The sequence below is a fragment of the Amblyomma mixtum genome, chromosome 2 (genome assembly GCF_055824585.1).
Source record: "Amblyomma mixtum isolate Tamu chromosome 2, ASM5582458v1, whole genome shotgun sequence".
Taxonomy (NCBI): Eukaryota; Metazoa; Arthropoda; class Arachnida; order Ixodida; family Ixodidae; genus Amblyomma; species Amblyomma mixtum.
This window is the reverse complement of record NC_143013.1, coordinates 39,971,523-39,989,349: the sequence shown is the minus strand read 5'-3', so window position 1 is coordinate 39,989,349 and position 17,827 is coordinate 39,971,523. Positions and strand designations below refer to the sequence as shown.

The following is a 17,827-nucleotide window of genomic DNA, read 5'->3' as shown; positions in this document are numbered from 1 at the left end:
TTTATGTATTTTATAGCAGACTTCGGCAAGCGCTCCTCAACTTGTGAAGCAGTTTCGCCGGACAAGTAGTACCTGTAGCACTTGTAGCACTTGTAGCTTGTATCAAAAAGATCTAAAAACGTTGGCTTGTATTCCCTTTTACTAGCAGTGAATAAGTGGGTATGGCGAAATTGATTACTGAAGATACAAAGATTCGGTAAGACACCGTTGACACCGTGCTGTCGTTCGCGCGTGCTGAGTGATGTCCCCATATTTACCGCGTTGATGTTGACAGCGGCATCTCGTACTGCTCATTCTACGAAGTGACGCATGCACAATCGATCTAAGACAAGCGCAAATGAACTCAAACAAAGACGCAGCGCGGTGGTTAGTTGACTGCTGAGCCTAAGGTCGCAGGATCGAATCCCGGCAGCCCGGCTGCGGCGGCCGCGAGATGCGAAAACGCCCACGTGCCGCGCGATGTCAGTTCACGTATCCCAGGTGGTCGAGATTGATCCGAAGCCTTCCACTTCGTCACCCCTCATAACTACGGAGGAGGAATGCTGCGCAAGCCCTTTCTACTTCCATATGCAACTAATATTTTAATACCCATTGAGCCACGAGCAGCATGAAATGCCGATATTTAGATCCATTACACATTAAAATGCTTTATTACAGGGTCAGCTCGGTGCTCAACAGAGATGCTTCAAACTTTGGAAAAAAGTACCTTACTGATGGAAACAGCGGTACTTGCTGGAACTCGGACCAGGTACAAATAAGGGTCCTCATGCTTGGCATTTCAAAACCTTTGCTGAGTTGTGGGCACTTCTGACGCAAGTTATTGCAGGGAACGCCTCAGTGGGTCTCCTTGGATTTCACTCATCCTGTCACGCCTTCCGAGGTGCACCTTCAGTTCCAAGGCGGATTCGCTGGAAAAGAAGTGCAAATCGAAGCAGTAGATGCCAGTTCCGACACCACTACGTGTGCTGACATTTTTCCTGAAGACAACAATGCATTGCAAATATCCTTTTTATATAGAAAGCACCAGATATTTTCCCTCTTTTCTGAAATGTCTTCCTTGACGAGAGTAAACTTTTCCATTGCAGCTCAACACACCTATCAAGAGACTGCGGATAGTATTTCGCACAAGCACAGATATGTTTGGCCGGATTGTGCTGTATCATCTTGCTGTAATCGGAAAGTAATTGACAGTGGCACTTTACCGAATTTTTTGTGCCATCGAAGCTTCACGTCGGTACTTTTTGCCGATTCTGAAAAATCTGTTTTAATAAAGTATAGTAAGGATGACCTGTTCTTTGCCTGGTGTCTTAAAGATTGGTATTTATGTACACAAATCAGTGTACATAGCATAATCTTCTGATGATGTGTGTTGCCATTATTAACTAATTTATTTGTTTCAAGTAACTGCCCCCAAGATTTATGCTAGCAACAGCAGAAGAGTCACCTGAACTTGTGATTAGCTGTATGCACTGGGAAGCAAACTTGTCATTTTTGTTGCTGTTGCCTAACAATTTATCCTCAAGAAACTTTTATAAAAAACATATAGGCGAGTAAAGACCTAATTCAGTCTGATGTATGATGTATCTTTTCATGCAAACCAAGGGATTTATAGCCTTTAGCTGTAACTGTATTTATAGCTGTTAGCTGTAGCTGTGTTATGCCATACGCAATCGTGTGCTATCGACTGCAGTGGCTGAGTGGCTTTTATGTTTGCCTGCTGAGCTGGAGGTTTCGGTTTTGAATCTCTGTCAGAGTTGCCACATTAAATGCAAAAACATCTGTGTACTGCTGATTGTAGGTGCGTATTAAAAAAATCCAAGACAGTTTTAATTAATCCTTCCATTACGACATCCCTCACAGGCCACTTGCAAACTTTATTAAAGCAAATTTTTAGACCCATTTCTTACAGAATCAAATTATTTAAGGTTGAGTGCATTAATTTTGTACTTCTTGTAGCGCAGTGTGCATTTTACCATTTCACTCTAGTCATTACACGCACTTATTATGACTAAAGACAAGAAGCCATTGCCATTGCAGCTTATGGTGATCAGCAGTGTAGTACATTAACATTCAGGATTACCATTATTACGACTAAAGGCAAGAAGCATGAAATAACTACTTGTATAAACAAAGCACTATTTCATGAATGGATAATAGTGGGGTATCTGGCTTACATGATTCAAACCATGTGTGTGGTGTTGCACTGAATTTGTGTTGCTATCAGCATTTACTACCCTAAACTGCTTTTTCTCAATGTATCTTGAAGATTTTCAGGTAATGGTTCTTGACCTCTCAAAGCAAAGGCTGCGATAGGAAATAAATGCACACAAGGTTTTATAGAAAGTCTGAACTCTTCGTTCTTGGCAACATTTGGCCACGAATGATCACAGTGATGCTGGTAGAGCAGTAGAAAGAACCAAACAACGCCTTGGACTTTTGTGGTGGAGCTGGCTTGCACGAGCACAAAACAGAGATGAACAACTCATCAGCTTTTTGTGCAATTCTATTTTTAGGCCTGATCCAGACCCCCACTGTGATCATCCGTTGATCACTGGTATAATTATCGGTGTATTGGGGTAGTACATTCCACAAATAAAACTTAGCAGTAAATACGCACAGTTTGGATCTACAAGCCCAATATTACCTGTCAAGAGCTGCCACTATGAGACAATCCTTCCATTCTTTGATAAGACATTCTTATGACCCTCACCTAGCCTAACCTGTTCGCCTTGTGGTTATGCCGCATGGATAATTTTCATGTTAACAAAAGTATTTAAAGGGACACTGAGGAGAGCACTATTAATATTTTTTTTATAGTAAAATCCGATAGTTCGGCATGTCATGGCTTTGTTGCCACTTGGCTGGCAGCGAAAGATGCATTTATTTCTAAGAAATTTGGATTCGAAGTTGAAAACGTTTTTCCCGCCGCTCTGATTCAAACTTCGGATTCTCTTATGACGACACAGGACTAAGTGACGAGAAACATGACGTGACATGAAGTAACGCAGACTCCGTGATTTCTGGCGGCCAGCAGTGCGGCCTAGCAGCAGCCGAAAAGAAAGCTACCGCCGGCCGCACGTTGAAGGCATCTATAGGCTATTGCGGCCGTCGCTACAGTCGCTTCGATTACGTTTGCACTGGCGTTTTGCCAGCGTTACGATGGATCTCGTTCTCGAAGTCGTCAATGAAGTTCTCGCAAATAGACACCTTTAGCATACCGTGTACCTTGTTACCGCTAGCGGAATACCGGGAGCCCGCCTACCGCCGAAAAACAGGCGCTGATTGGTCCCGATGCTTCAGGAACGCGCGTAGCTGCCGGGCACGTGGCGCCATCTGGCGACGTCAAGGACATTTGCGCATGCATTGGCTGCGCCTCAGGGATTTGTGGTTTCTTGGGTCCTAGAGTTGCTAGAACCATTGGTTCTAGCAACACTGCTTTGTCCTATGACGTCATCACGCTCGTACTTGCGAGTTTGGCCTGTGGCGGCGATACCTGTATTTTGGTTCTTGCTCTTTTCTACGTTACAAGAGCTTTGTTGTCAGTATGAGTGGCGTTTTTGTAATCAGGAGCTGGTATTCTGTCGATACAAGCCAACTTCAATTTCTCCTCAGTGTCCCTTTAAATCTGACAGTAGCTGCACAGTTTGTGGTATGACTCTTAAGTCTATGTGTGGCCCCTATATTCGTGTGGCTGCATTTACATAAGTACTGTCTGCAGAATCCAACGCCTATGGTGGAATGATGCAGTCTTTGTTCTGCAGCATAGGACTTATGCACTCAAGGCAGGTGCAACTGGGTCTGTCGGTGTTGTACATTCAAAGAAATGGCATATGCCTACTAAGGTTGTGGATCTCGGGGAGGGAAATTAGGCCACTTAAGAAGCAAGGAGAAGAGAGGAACAAAGGTACAGTACTGCAAAATCAAGAAAGGAGAAAAACAGAACGGATGTATCAAGAATTTTAAAATTATATAAAAAGAATGCGGTATTGGTTGTACTCATAACAGCCTAGCCTTACAAAAGCCTCGATGTGTTCGTAAATAGCAGTCCCATTGCTCATGCCGTAATGAGTAGTGATAGCTCTCAATAAATTTAGAAACTGTTGGGGATCTGTTAGAAGCAGTTGTTAATGGTAGGAAATACTTGTGGAGGGAGGTGAAAAGAAGCAGCCACACCAGTGAATGCAGAAATTTAGAGAACGAATTGTGGAAGGCAGTCGGAAATCGTTTTGCATTGTTGGACATCTGGCAAAAGCTTCAAGTGCAAAATATCGAATCTGTGTTGAGTGACAGAGGAAGAGAAGGAAGTGCAATTGCCAAGAGGGGCCTCAATGTGGTGGACGAAGAAGAAGATGAAGAGCGGCGCGGAGGGGACATGGCTCTCCGAGCCCCTGCGCAGCCTGAGGAGGCTGACTGGGTCACCTGAGAGGGGCCGGATGAACAAGCCACGCACCATCTGGGTCCCCAGGCTGAGGAGGATGCAGCGGCCAGTCGTGAGTGAGGATGTGGCCTCGCTTCTGGCTGCCCTGGAGCAAGGTTTGCATGAGGTGGGGCCACGGCTGCAGAGCATCTTCGGCATGCTCGAGTGGCAGACGGGGCAGAGGAGGTCCACCCTCTTCATCAGTGAGTAACTACAGAAACCGGACATGGATTTGACTATTATTGCCCTTTTTATAAGTCTCTCAGTTTTGCTTGCCACTGGAGCTACGCTGCTACACTAGGCATCGGGCTAGTTAGTAAACTTTATGTAATATAGCAAACATAAAGCTAACTACTTGTGCAGAGAATGTGTGGCATGATGCGTTCATTGAAGCCAGTTAACAAGAAAATGCCTCAGAAAAAAACTGATGCAAACATTTTATTGGTTTTGCTCTTTGGCATTATGAAATGATAAAACTAATCCACATGTGAGTATAACAGCAGGTTAATTGTAGAAAATTGAATATTAGCAACACTTGGCACCTTTGGCACACTAGACATTGGTCTAGTTGATCAGTTTTTTGAGGCTAATCGCTGTACTGTCACCATTAAAGTTTACAGAATGCGAGTGTGCGATAAAAAGTTATTTTGGCATCATCACATAAGCCAGTCATCTGAAATGATTGATGGTATGAAGCAACGTCCATTCCCCATCCCTAACAGTACCAGATGAGTAGGTCACGAGGTCGAGAACAGGCATCCAATAAACTTTTCCTGCGAATAGGACCTCCATTAGCAACAGTCATTTGCTGAAATCTTGCATCCCAATCTCAGTGCAGTTACCATTACTGAAATTGTCAAGGTATCCTCAAACCAAGCTTGATGGCATGTATGATTCAGTGACAGCTAATTGTGTAACGGTACAAAAGTTGCAAACTGAATTTTGAATGTCTGTTCACTGAATACGTCCAGATGGAAAAATAAAATCAGAGCTCTCTACTCCACTGCTTCTCACAACCTATCTGCTGATTCAGGAAGATAGAATTTTTTTGTGTATCGATATTCTAATATTCTGACTAGTCAAGGCTTGGTTGGTGGTTGTGTAAGGATTGCTCAGTGTAGCATCCAGAAGCCTCGTTACGCGAGTCGGAGGCAGCTAAAGCTTCTGTCTGTTCTGGTACCCTCCTGAAGACAAACATTGTCTTCCACCTTTCGCTGTGGCCACCACCACCAGTCATGGTCACACTGCTCTGCGTCTACATGGTCACGGGCCAGAATGCGCCGTTTGTCTGCAACCTCGTCGTTTATGTCATCGCTGCCTACTCTTCGTAAGCCCCAATTTCATTGTTCTCCTCTCAGCCGTACATTCCTAAACTGCTGAGCCGTAGCACCAAGACAGCATATAGCTGAATTGAAAAGTCATGGCAGGATACTACAGATTTGAATGTCAAATAGAAACCGCTGAGGTGCAGCCAGTTTTTATGAGGTGATACTAAACTACCTTGCTGATTTCTCCTGAGTAAATCTGGAGCCCTCCATTTCTATGTCCCTCATAGCAGGTTCAGGGGGCTAAACCTTGCGTACAAACTGTTCCTTTCAAATTTTTGGCTGTAAACTTTTTCTAGTCATTCAACTTGCTATATTGACATTGTGCTGTTGTGCTGGCCTCCTAGTAAGCTCTAATTTTAGCATGAGCACTGAAGAAGAAACCAAGCCCTTGCAGCAGAAAAAAATTTCTATTTGCCTTTTTAATTTTTAGAAAGGTTTTCAGTTTTCTGTTACACTCATTTTACCACCCACTGGTCAACAAAATCTACTGTTTTACACAATGCAATAGTCCTGTTTTTTTTCTTCCCCTTTGGCTTTTTCTTTCACTTTACTTATTTGTGGATGAATACCAATCGCCAGCTTTTGCATCACTGATTTTCTTAGTGAGTAGTTTATATTTACAGAAAAAGAACATTTGTAATAATGAATTGACAGATTCATCACACTTTTTGACAGAGAAAACGTGGCTTAAAGTGGCCGGGTCTTTGTGATGTCCTAGTGGCATCTTTTTTTTTTTTTGTTTATGAGGCTGATCACTCCTGTGCAAGATAATGTAATCAAGTGGAAGTTTTTGAACTATGAAAAAAGCTAGAACATTCATTATTTCAATAAAGAGCAACTTGAGGGCACCAGAGAAAGTGAAATGACTGCAGCTGTCAAAAGAGACGGGTGCTGAACTGCTACGAACGTTTGCGTCACCCAAAACCACATAAAAATTAATCAAGTGACGGCATGAAAGTTTTTGCCGAATTTAGAATAGTTAGCCAATTATGTGGCCTATTGAAGGAAACATTTTCTTTAATAAATCATGATAGAAGGGCCGTATTGTTACCTCCGGCTGGGTACTATTTCAGGAAGCCATGAGTAAATCCACATTCATCTTGTCAACGTGTGAATTGAGCACTCAGATATTTTCTGAAGTCTGGAATTCAGGTGGAATAATTTTCAAAAGGTGTCCTATTAAAGTTTTTACGGTGAAAATTTTCAGGCAGCCACTTTTTTATGCATACCGCATGCATTAGTGATGTACGTAATGCATGACGAAATTGGCAATCAGCAGAGACGATGTGCATTGGTTATGCTGTTTTTATGTTTGATGCTCAAAATATTCAAGTATGTCTGTGGTATGTGAGTCTGTTACAAGTGCCACGAGGCACTAAATGTTCAGTAACCACTCTGTCAAGGAGTTATTTGCTCATCATCATGCAATACTGTCATGCAGCTCACACATGCACATCTGTGCTACTTATCCAAGCTTTCTTGTTTGCAGAGTACATGGAGCCTTTCTATTTTATTGTTCACAGCTTCCACAACATAGAAAATTCCACCAAGAACGATGACAGCCGGTGGATTGTCTTCTGGGTCATCTTTGGCTTGTTTGGCGTGATGGACCACTTCAATGACCAGATTCGGGAGCACTTCCCACTGTTTTGGCTGTTCAAGGCAAGCATAAAGGGTTTCATTATTTCGCAGCGTCTACTGCTATGTGAAGTTAGTTCTAAACCTTTTGCCAAAAGGTGCGTTTTGTTTGCCTTTTAGTCTATTGTTCTTGTTTTGGCATTACCACTACCCTTATAGCTCAACAGGTATGCCCAGGTCAGCATGTGCAGTGCTTTCATTGATTGGTTAATTAGACAAGATTGTGGTTTGTCTTTTTATTGTTTACAACAAATAGTTTTTGTTGTAGCACCATTCTTTCTCCTAGCTGTTTCCTTGTTTTATTATTTTGTTATTTTTTTTCTGCTGTTTGTTGAGAGGTGACATCAACTCGGATCAAATAAATGTGGTAAACCCTGCAGCTGCTGTTCCTGACATGGTGTTTGGCACCGACCAACACCAATGGAGTCACCACCATCTACTTTCACCTGCTGTATCCATTGTTCCTTGGCGTAAACGACCCCTGCACAATGGTCCCCAATTTTGGAGATGGCCAAGAGCTCTGTAACCGGATTTGGCAACGCTGCTACCCTTGGGCACCGTGAGTTTGCTGTGTGTGTGCACCTATTTGGCTGGCTTTGAAATAAGCAGTGTAGGATAAAAAAATTGCTTGTCCCAAGCTGATTGGGGGTTTGTATACAGGACTTCAATATTTCAAACATAAATACATGCGTTGGCTGGGTCACAAGTAGTTCTTATTTGTGTCATGCAGATTTTCCTGCAATGCACACCATGTGCATATCATGTTTATAGTAGTGAAAAATCGCATGTGCATCTTCACACATCAGTGAGCGGTTGTGTTCTGCTCTGCATACCTGATAGTTGCACGACATATATTGCTCACAAATGTTGGCAAGAATCGAGCTCTGTTTTGTGTACACGCATCACTCCTTAGTACAGGGATGTGTCAGTGGCAGAAAAATGGTTGCAATGTTTAGTCTCTTCTTACACTGCAAACTGACAACACAAAGCAAACTCCACCATTTTGGCATTATTACAGCTTGGCACCATTTCTGTTTCAGTCAAAGCTCCTTATGATTTTCAGTTGTCAACTAAGTTTATGGCATTGAATTAGTGTTGTAGAGCCACTAATGTAATTATGTGCATGTTATCAGTGACCTTTTGCTCATGTGCAATCTACCTTGTTCACAACTCACGCCATGTGATATAATACATGTTGCATTTAATCTAGACCCTACTGTGCTGGATCTTGAAAATAGCCATGCAGTACACCGAAGTAAATTAGTATAATAATTAATGGGCCTGCTACTCTGCCAGCATGTACAGAGAGCCCTCATTATTCATGTGCCCTGGACAGATTTATCAGGCGTGTCAGGGATAGCACGTGGATATCGTCACTGATGTGTCCGAACTGCCATGCTACTAAGCTTGTCAGTCAGGAAATGGATGAGATCAGGGAATAATAACTGTCCAAAGCAGTCTTGTTTTCATCCCCCGTTAACTTACAGTTCTATGCTAGTGAGTGAATGACACTGGGTAAACAGACGGAACAAGGATGCAAATGCCTGGACGGACTTGTCTTTGCAATGTAGGCCGGGGTCTGATGAGGAGCAGCGACGGGAAGCTGGGAAAGGCACAGGGCCTCCATCCGAAGAACCACCTGCTGATAAGAAACCTGCTGGTGAGCAACTGGCAGCACACACAGGGCACCTATCCCCACTTTTCCCTACTATTTGTGGTTGACAATTATTAATGGCGGTGCTTCTCCTTCACTCTATGTGCTTGACCCCTTAGAGCAAATTGTAGGATTTGTGAATTGTGGGGTTTTAACATCCCAAAGTAATTCATTAACTCAGGGGCACTGTAGTGGAGGGCTATGGATTAATTTAGACCACCTGGGGTTCTTGAATTGTGGCTTCTATTGCTTCCCTCGAAACATGGCCGCTGGGCGGGATTGAACCCGGGTCTTCTGGCTGAATAGCCGAGCGCCCTAACCACTGAGCCACTGTAGTAGGTATAAAGATGGTTTAGGTTGGTTTATGGGGTTTAACGCCCCAAAGCTACTCAGGCTATGAGAAATGCCGTAGTGTAGGGCTCCGGAAATTTCGACCACCTGGGGTTCTTCAATGTACACTGACATCGCACAGTACATGGGCTCTAGAATTTGCCTCCATCGAAATTCGACCGTCGCAGCCGGAATCGAACCTGCGTCTTTCGGGTCAGCAGCCGAGTGCCATAACCACTGAGCCACCGCGGCTGCTTAGGTATAAAGTGAAATCCAGTAAATAATCTAGTAAATTCTTCAGGTAAATAAAAAGCATTTTTTTTCTCAATCATCAACCAAAGAACTTGATTCTGTTTATTTGCACTCTGATTTCTTTAATTAGAAAGCATTAATTTGTTCTTCACTAAATTACACAGTGTAGACTTTTTCACACTTATCATGTGAAAAAGGTTTCGTAAGAACATGAGATTGCTTTGTGTGAAATGAAATATTCTTGCAAATGCATAATTGGTAGTGATTTCATTTCTTAATGTTTTCATTGTGACATTTTAATAATAAACGTTTGAAGTTTAGTGAATGTTTCACCCAACAAATTTCTTTCTCTTGTGTTCATGATAGTTTTGCATTTTCCATTTCCTATAATGTAATGGTAACGAAAAAATAAAATTAATCACAAGGTGAAATGTACAGTTCAAGGAGTAATCCACTGCTCTCTTACGCATTTCCACAGTTACCATAATCAGTAGCCTGTCATGCTGTCAGCTTCTTGTAACAGCAGTTAGTGATTATTGAGTCAGTGGTCATATCAGAGAACTACCTCTGCCTTATCAAGTTTGTGCTTGGACATAAAAAAATGTTGGAGTGTGTGTTTTGCAGCTTTAGAAAACTTTATGTGCATATTTCTTTCTTTTTTTTTGAAATATGAAAGGAGTGCATTGCAGTTTATACACAGTTTTTAAGGGTTTTTTCTTTTATTGCGACAGTGTGCTTGCTGGCATTCAATAAGTGTTGTTGTAGTTATTTATTTTCAATTATATTTTAGTTAGCATAGTTTGCTGTAAAGTGGCTGCACATGCATTAGGTGAGTTCTCTGTGTCTCTTCAAAAGCTTGTGCACTGACCAGTCCAGTGTGTGCCAAAAAATGACATCATTTTATAGCTCTAAGAGAGGAGTGGTGCTGATTTAAAGCTTGCCTTGAAGTTGAGTGTAATAAATGCTTTAGCTGAGTGACGTTCATTTTCGTTATTGAATCTGACGAATGGGAAAGCAGCCATGAAGTTTCTCTTGTAGCTTTTCAAAATATTTACCTGACGCATGACAGGAATGGCTTGTTTCTTCAGGGGACAGCAAAGCCAAGACATCCATGAGTACCTCAGCCATCCCATTAGGCCAAGCTGGGACTGAGAAGCAAATTAAAGACAAGATGGCACCCAAGAAAGGTCAAGCAACTCCTGCCAGTGACAGCAAAGGCAAGGGCAAAGTCACAGGAGATGCCACCCTAGAAAAAGACAAAAAGCGAGGAGCAGTAACTTCTCCAAGCATAGCACAGTCCACCTCATCCCCAGAAAAAGACACAAAACCAGGAGCAGTAAGTTCACCGAGCAAAGCACAGTCAGACAAAAAACCAGGAGCAGTAAGTTCACCGAGCAAAGCACAGTCAGACAAAGCACTTGGAGCAATTAGTTCACCGAGCAGAGCAGAGTCCTCCTTCTCCCCAGAAAAAGACAAAAAGCATGGAGTGACAAGTCCACCGAGCACAGCACAGTCCGCGCCATCCCCAGAAAAAGACAAAAAGCCAGGAGTGACTGGTACACCGAGTAAAGCAAAGTCTTCCGCATCTGTCACCAGTAAGAAGACAGCCACACCAGTCAGCAAGCCTTTGCCTTCCACTTCCAAAGATGAGTTGCAGCCCTCAGAAACAACTGCACAGGCTGTCCCAATGCTGAATGAGCCATCTTCCCACGCTCCCATCAAATCCGCCAGTGACAGTATTATTAATGGTAAGACTGGCACACCAGATGAGAACGAAGGGACGTATGAAAGCCACCTGAGCTCCAAGAGAGGCTCACAAGGCGCAAAGAGCGAGAGGGGTGCAGGCATGAGTTCATGGAACGACATCAGCGTATTCTCGAAGCGAGACGAGGACGGTGGACGAAGGCCGCTTCACGACGAGGAGCGCAGAGCCTCAGTGTCTTCGTTCTTGGCTAACAAAAGCAGCAGCATCCCAATAATCCAACCAGTAGTGCAGCCGCTGTTCAGTTTGCACAGCTCTCCCTACAGCTCAACCTATGGGTCTGCTAACAATGCTCCATTCCCCGGGCAACCTCCAGCAGGCCCATACGCGTTTGGGCCGAGCTACCCTAGCTATCATGCGGGACCATTTTACCCACGGCATCCTCTGGGCTATAACAGGGCACGCATGCTGTTCTACAATGGAGCCATGCCGAAGCAAAAGCCGCTGGGCATCAAGAAGTTGCTGACCCCTGATGAAACAGACGGCGACTCGTTCATAGATGACCCCAGACCAGCCGCAAAGGCGAAGGCAGGAGACCATGACAGTGCTGGCGGCAAAGCTGGGCAGCACAAGGATGCAAAACCCAGCTCGAGTAAGGAAGAAGGAAAGAAGGCAACTGGAGAAGACAAGGCAGAAGATAAGAAAAAGCCGGCTGGTTAGGAGAGTGCAGGGACCAGGGAAGAGCAAAACAAGAAGCCTCATTCGTGACAAATTTCAAGTTATCGCAGCCCATTGTTTGGTGTAAAATTTGACAGCAGCAGCGACCTGCAGCAAGTTCCAACAGCTAGTCCCTACACACAATATGTGAGCCATGACTTACAATTAGCACTTGTAAACAATGCTAGATTAGCTACATAATGGTGCCCATGGTTTTGTCCGCCACTGTGTTGGACTGAAGGCAAAGTTCAAACACTCAGCTTAATTGAGTCTGTGCCTAGTACTCATACCTTTATTCCTCGTACTACTGCAACTATGCCTACTATTGAGTCTACTGCACCTTTCTGCATATGTTTAAGCTTACATTTTGCTGTCCTTACCTTCAGTCCTGTTTAAACTGAAGCAAAATTTGCTACCCTCAAATTTGGAAGAGATTAATAAGTTTACTCGGTTAGTATGTACATATTTTTGATGTATGCAAAATTTAAAACACTAGTTGAGATTAATGCTGGCACAAAAATGTGCAGGTGGCCTGCTCAATTTATTGCAAGCTTAAGTTTGTTTGTTTTTTTCTTTTGTGAAGTACAAATTTGTGGCATTTAAGAGCTGCACAAAACTATGTACTTTGCTGAATGCTTCATAAAATTGTTTTTGAAGTTATTTATTCATTTGAACTAGAAGTGTAGTGAAAACAGTTTGCTCAAATCCAAGTGCAAGAATAATTACAAAGCAGTGTTCTTGTTCATGCTCTTTGTGCATCTCTTCTAATAATCGGCATATTTCTCAAGCACATACTTTCTTCTTCTATTGCTATTTTGAGCACTTAAATATTTTTTCAGGCAATACTTCAGTGAGCTCAGCCAGTGAAATTTAATGTACTGCTTTTAATAGTGTGTTGTGGCAGAAAATTGCCACAGGCAGCATTTTATCCGAGTGCACAAATGGAAATTATTCCCTTTCATATTAGTATTTATACCAGAAAAGCACACATTAAAATGGTCACTGATTTCTTTAACGATGAGAGAGACTGCATTGACTAAAGCCCTCAATTTTCTGCTGCAGAAAATTTAAAATTGCGCGAATTGTGAACAAAGAGCCTGCAACGCTCCATGGAAAGCCTCCCGTGCGTTAATGCTGGGTGCTTTTCACGTGGCAGCGGCCACCATGCTGCTGCGGCCTCACTGCCTTGTGTTGTTTGCTGCACAGTTGTTATACATGGCCCCTAGAAAGTGCTTCTAGGGGCCATAGTTATGTGTCCGTTCGTCCTTTTTCTCTTACTGTATACCTAACGACTATTTCACTGCCTTCTCTTCTTTGTCAACGACTTGTGCCATCTTCTTTCCATGTTTGTAGCGACTTTTTCTCGTCAATGCGTGCTGTGCGCTTTGCCTCGATGACTTGTGGTTTTAGAGAAGTTGGCTTTTCCTGATAGCTCACAGGACTGGTGGACGAGCTCGCTGTGGTTGTCTTTAAGAACAAGAAAAAAATTCGGCCTGTATTCATAGCAACTGGCTCGAAATATAATGCGAGATTCTTTCTTAAACAGATGGTTCGAAAAACAAACTGGCATTATATTCGTGTAAATATTGTAATATCGCTTTTGACAGATGCCGGCATCGTGACTAATCCCATATAAGTACATGGTCTGTTCTGAAAGTAGTAGGACTCATTTTTTTAAACAAAATTTATTCAAGAGAATAGTACAAACGATTACAATTTTTCAAGGTAGCACCCTTCCGCACCTACACGCTGCTGCCAATGAGTTTTACAGTTTTCGTACGCCTCCAGGAACGCCTAGACCGGAATGCTGTTTAGCTCCCTCGTCACGGCCTGTTGAACCACCTCTACCGATCCGTGATATTTCCCCTCGAGCGTCGATTTTATTCTCGGGAATAGAAAAAAGTCTGGCGGGGCCAAGTCGAGGCTGTAGGGGGGCTGAGGCAGCATTGCCACCTTGTGTGGATAAAAAATCGGGGTCCTCATTCAGATGATGAAGAAGATCCTACCGGTTGGCCTTTTCCTCCTCTGACAACACTCCCGGCACCAACTTCGCGCACGCTTTCCTCATGGATAAGTTTTCTGTCCCGATCCCAAAAACTTGGGTTTGAGGAATGCTCAAGTCATCAGCAATCATTCTGATACTTATTCTACGATCACTGTAAAGTAAATATTTCCCTCGCTACACATTTTCGTTGGTCTTGCTGGTCGAAGGGTGCCTGAAGTGGTCGTCTTCCTCCACTCTTTCCTTACCTTCTCGGAAAAGCTTGTGCCACTCAAAAACACCTGATCTACCCATGGAAGCGTCACCGTAGGCCTCTTTAATCATGTTGTGAGCCTCTTTGCCCGTTTTACCAAGATTTACTCAAAATTTGATCGCATATCGCTGATCCAGTAAACGCTCGACGATTCTGCGTGACGAGACGTTTCGACAGGGGTTCACAGTACAAGCGACCTCCTCTCTTCAACGGCCGAGAGCCGACTGCCGATTTTCCCCAGCATTCCCAATATCCCCCTGCAACGATCCTGCACGCGCAGACCACCTCTTGTCCGCCCGTTCGCCCAGGAAAAAACCAGTCCTACTACTTTCAAAACAGACCCTGTATGTTGCTTCTAGAGTCACATACACTCAACGCTTTTGCCTGCTAAAGTGAATGGGGGCCAGAGCAAGCACGACAAAGCATCAGCAGAACTTCATTACCAGATGCTACCTTCAAGAGAATTCAGACGAATGGATTCATCAGGTCCCCAATCATTCTACTGTTCCTACGAGCATCCACAATTCCGTGCAAAAATGCTAAAATCCACGATTATTCGCAGAATCACAGAAAAATAGGCACCTATATCATGGCCTAGGGATTTAAGGCGCTCTGCATTCAGGAATCCGTGGATTGAATAAGTCAACGCTGTACCTAGGCAGAATATAGATGTTTTTCTGCTGGTGGTTTCATAAACTGGCTGCTTGATTTAGACAAAGGGCACTGAGAAACTTCACACTAGCATTCAGCATGTGCTGTCAAGCACACCGGAGTGGTACTAGTAATTGATGAAGGCTGGTTCAAATAACTTACTGTCATTTTATACTTAATTCCTCCAATATTTTTAGTATTTTTCATCCAGTGCCTTTCCTTTACTTACTTTGACAATGCTTCAAGTTATTTTCTTGTAATACATTTGGTTGAGAAGCACAGTTATTGAAGACAAGGCTCCTAACAAGAGCGAAGGGCTGCAATAACAGATGGCACCATTTTGCTTTGATATTATCAAGTTTTGCTGTCTCCGAAACCTGGCTTTCCGAACACAATTGCAATCCATCATGTGACATCGGCTTTCCTGCATGCCTATGAAAGACTGACTGGTAGCCAGCATTGCGTTCCGTGCCACCTCATAGAATGGCCTATTCATAAGCAGCATTCAAGTCCTATGCTGCATAAAAAGTTGAATGAAAAAGCCCTCTGTTTATCCTCTCTGCATGTAACTTTTTTTTTACCCCTTCCAGCTACAACATAGAATCTGGGGCAGTCTTCATCAATCCTACCTCTCCGCTTTTCCCATCACAAAGTTATTCTCTCTCTGAAGAGTGGTTGTGGCATAATTTATTTATTTTTGCACTGTCATGTATGCGTGCATTAACATTATCGAACTAAAAATCTAGTATTCACAGACGTCGCTGTAGCTGCTATTTTGTTGTCTGTAGAGCACTACGAAAGGCTGCACGTGTGTCTGATGGGATTATTGTCTCCTGCTCCACCTGCACTGCTGAATTTACACCCTGGAATACAAAAGATGAGTGCTACATCACATGAATACACCCTATGCCACTGTAGCAAGAAAGGGTGTCCCAGCAACAGTGACTATCACTGCACTTTTCATTTGTGTGGAATTGTGCACATTTGGAAAGTTCTGCTCCACATTTATGATTCACTTCTGCTTGCAGTGATACTGTTGCTGAAACCATTCTCAGAACACAAGTCAAAACACGCACATAGACCGCAGTGGTGGCCTAGTCATTTGAGCATCCGTCTCGTATGCGGGAGGTGCGGGTTCGATCCCCAGTGCCGCCGGATACCCACCAGTGGTACAATGGGTACAAGCATTCCATTGCTTAATGCTCGGCTCCTTTGCAGTGAAATGCTTGGGAAATGGGTCTTTGACTCCACCATGAGTAAAAAAAAACCTTGTGCCATGGCGCTCTTTGGCAACCCATGCCCTTGCGTGATGAAAATTCATCATCATCATCAGAACACAAGTGATAGGATGGCACACAGTGCCTGTGCTGTTGCATAGATTACATTCATAGATGGTCAGAAACACCATGCAGGCTGATTTCGTATGCATTGAAAACATCTTAACACCAAGTCTAAAATTAAATCCTTGCCGGAGATATGTTCTTGACTGGATGAGAAGCAGGAAAAGGGTGAGCGCATGCCTGTTGTCAATTTGTCATTTTGCATAAGCCTTCATGGCTTGTGCAAAATGTTAAAAAGGTTTATTGTTTTATGAGGTTTAACGTTCCAGAGCGACTCGGGCTGCAAGGGACGCCGCTGTGGAGGGCTGCGGATAATTTCACCCACCTGGGGTTCTTTTGCACTGACACTGCACAGTGCACAGGCCTCTATATCCGTGGCCAGGATCGAACCCACGTGTTTCTGGTCAGCAGCCGAGCATCATAACCACTGAGCCACTGCGATGGCTTTCAAAAAAGAAAAATATTTCACTGTTTTGCTAATTTGCACAAAGCTTGTTTTTTGTTGGTAATATATTATCACAAAAACAAAAAGGTGGTCCTCATGTAGGCCCCTTAAAATATATTGAAGTTAACGCCTCAACCGACATCATTCACGTACCAACCATACTTGATTCTTTGCATGTGTGTGTCTTTGGATGACCAGCTTTGCCTCAGACTAGAGGATTGCGACACTTGAATAACATGCAACCGGCCTCCCTGATGAGTGCTGGCGAACGAGTGGAACTAGAATAGTTACAAAAAAAAAAAAAATGGTGGCCTTTATCGCTACTCGGAAGAGCCTTTTGTGTTGAAAGATTCGCCTTGGGCATCACTGTAGGTGTGTTTTACAGCGATCCACTGGAAGTCTCCTTCATGCTGTCATCATTAAAAGGGATAACACCACTCTGGTTGAACAATCACTGTGCTCAGCAGTTTTGCAACATGCCAGTTGTAATGCATCCAAGGCACTGAGTACTCAGCAAATCTGTCTCCCGACAACTGTGAACGAAATCGTCCAATTCTACCACTGCAGTCATAGCGGTCGGAGCGCGGGTTTTCTTTATACCACGCCACTCGAAACTGCTAATCTTTTTAAACACTGCGCAACTCCAAATCGCAGAAGGGTGACAGCGTCACGAATTATTTTATATGAAGCTGATAGAAAACCTTTCTTGTGAATAAGCTCAATACCGTTTTTTTTTTTAAATGCTGTTACTTTGTTACGGAACGCGTGTCTAGCATGTAACCAACCTTAGCGATACACTGCATTAACCAGTATTAACGGTAGCCATTTGAACTTGCGCGCCTATTTTATATGGAGCTCACGGCCTTACTGTATTCCTTACATATTAAGATTCAGTACTAATAACCTGTAAAAGTGCGGTAATAACTGAAGGGAAGAAAGAAAAAAACTTAATGCAGGCAGCCGCAACCTCTGCACTCCGTGAGCTGATTTTCAAACTTTCTGAACTTTTTGAAAGAGCGGCGCGCAAATTGCACCGCGGACCGACGCGTAAAATGAACAGCTCAGGCTTGTCGTACGTCGTGAACACACACTTCGATC

General features: G+C 43.4%; 2 protein-coding genes across 2 annotated transcripts; both read left to right on the top strand.

The window, feature by feature from the left end:
• Window positions 1–34: 34 nt before the first annotated feature.
• On the top strand, window positions 35–1,287 carry LOC149359065 (nuclear receptor 2C2-associated protein). The gene is made up of 4 exons (XM_089571285.1): window positions 35–196; window positions 658–748; window positions 827–1,001; window positions 1,072–1,287. Exons 1-4 carry the CDS (start codon window positions 162–164, stop codon window positions 1,182–1,184), a joined length of 414 nt encoding a protein of 137 aa, XP_089427411.1. The 5' UTR covers window positions 35–161; the 3' UTR covers window positions 1,185–1,287.
• Window positions 1,288–1,363: 76 nt separating this feature from the next.
• Window positions 1,364–17,796, top strand: LOC149359064 (uncharacterized). The gene is made up of 6 exons (XM_089571287.1): window positions 1,364–4,620; window positions 5,651–5,744; window positions 7,269–7,407; window positions 7,764–7,942; window positions 8,955–9,043; window positions 10,708–17,796. The coding sequence occupies exons 1-6, from the start codon at window positions 4,329–4,331 to the stop codon at window positions 12,039–12,041; spliced, it is 2,127 nt and encodes a 708-aa protein (XP_089427413.1). The 5' UTR covers window positions 1,364–4,328; the 3' UTR covers window positions 12,042–17,796.
• The last annotated feature ends 31 nt before the right edge of the window (window positions 17,797–17,827 follow it).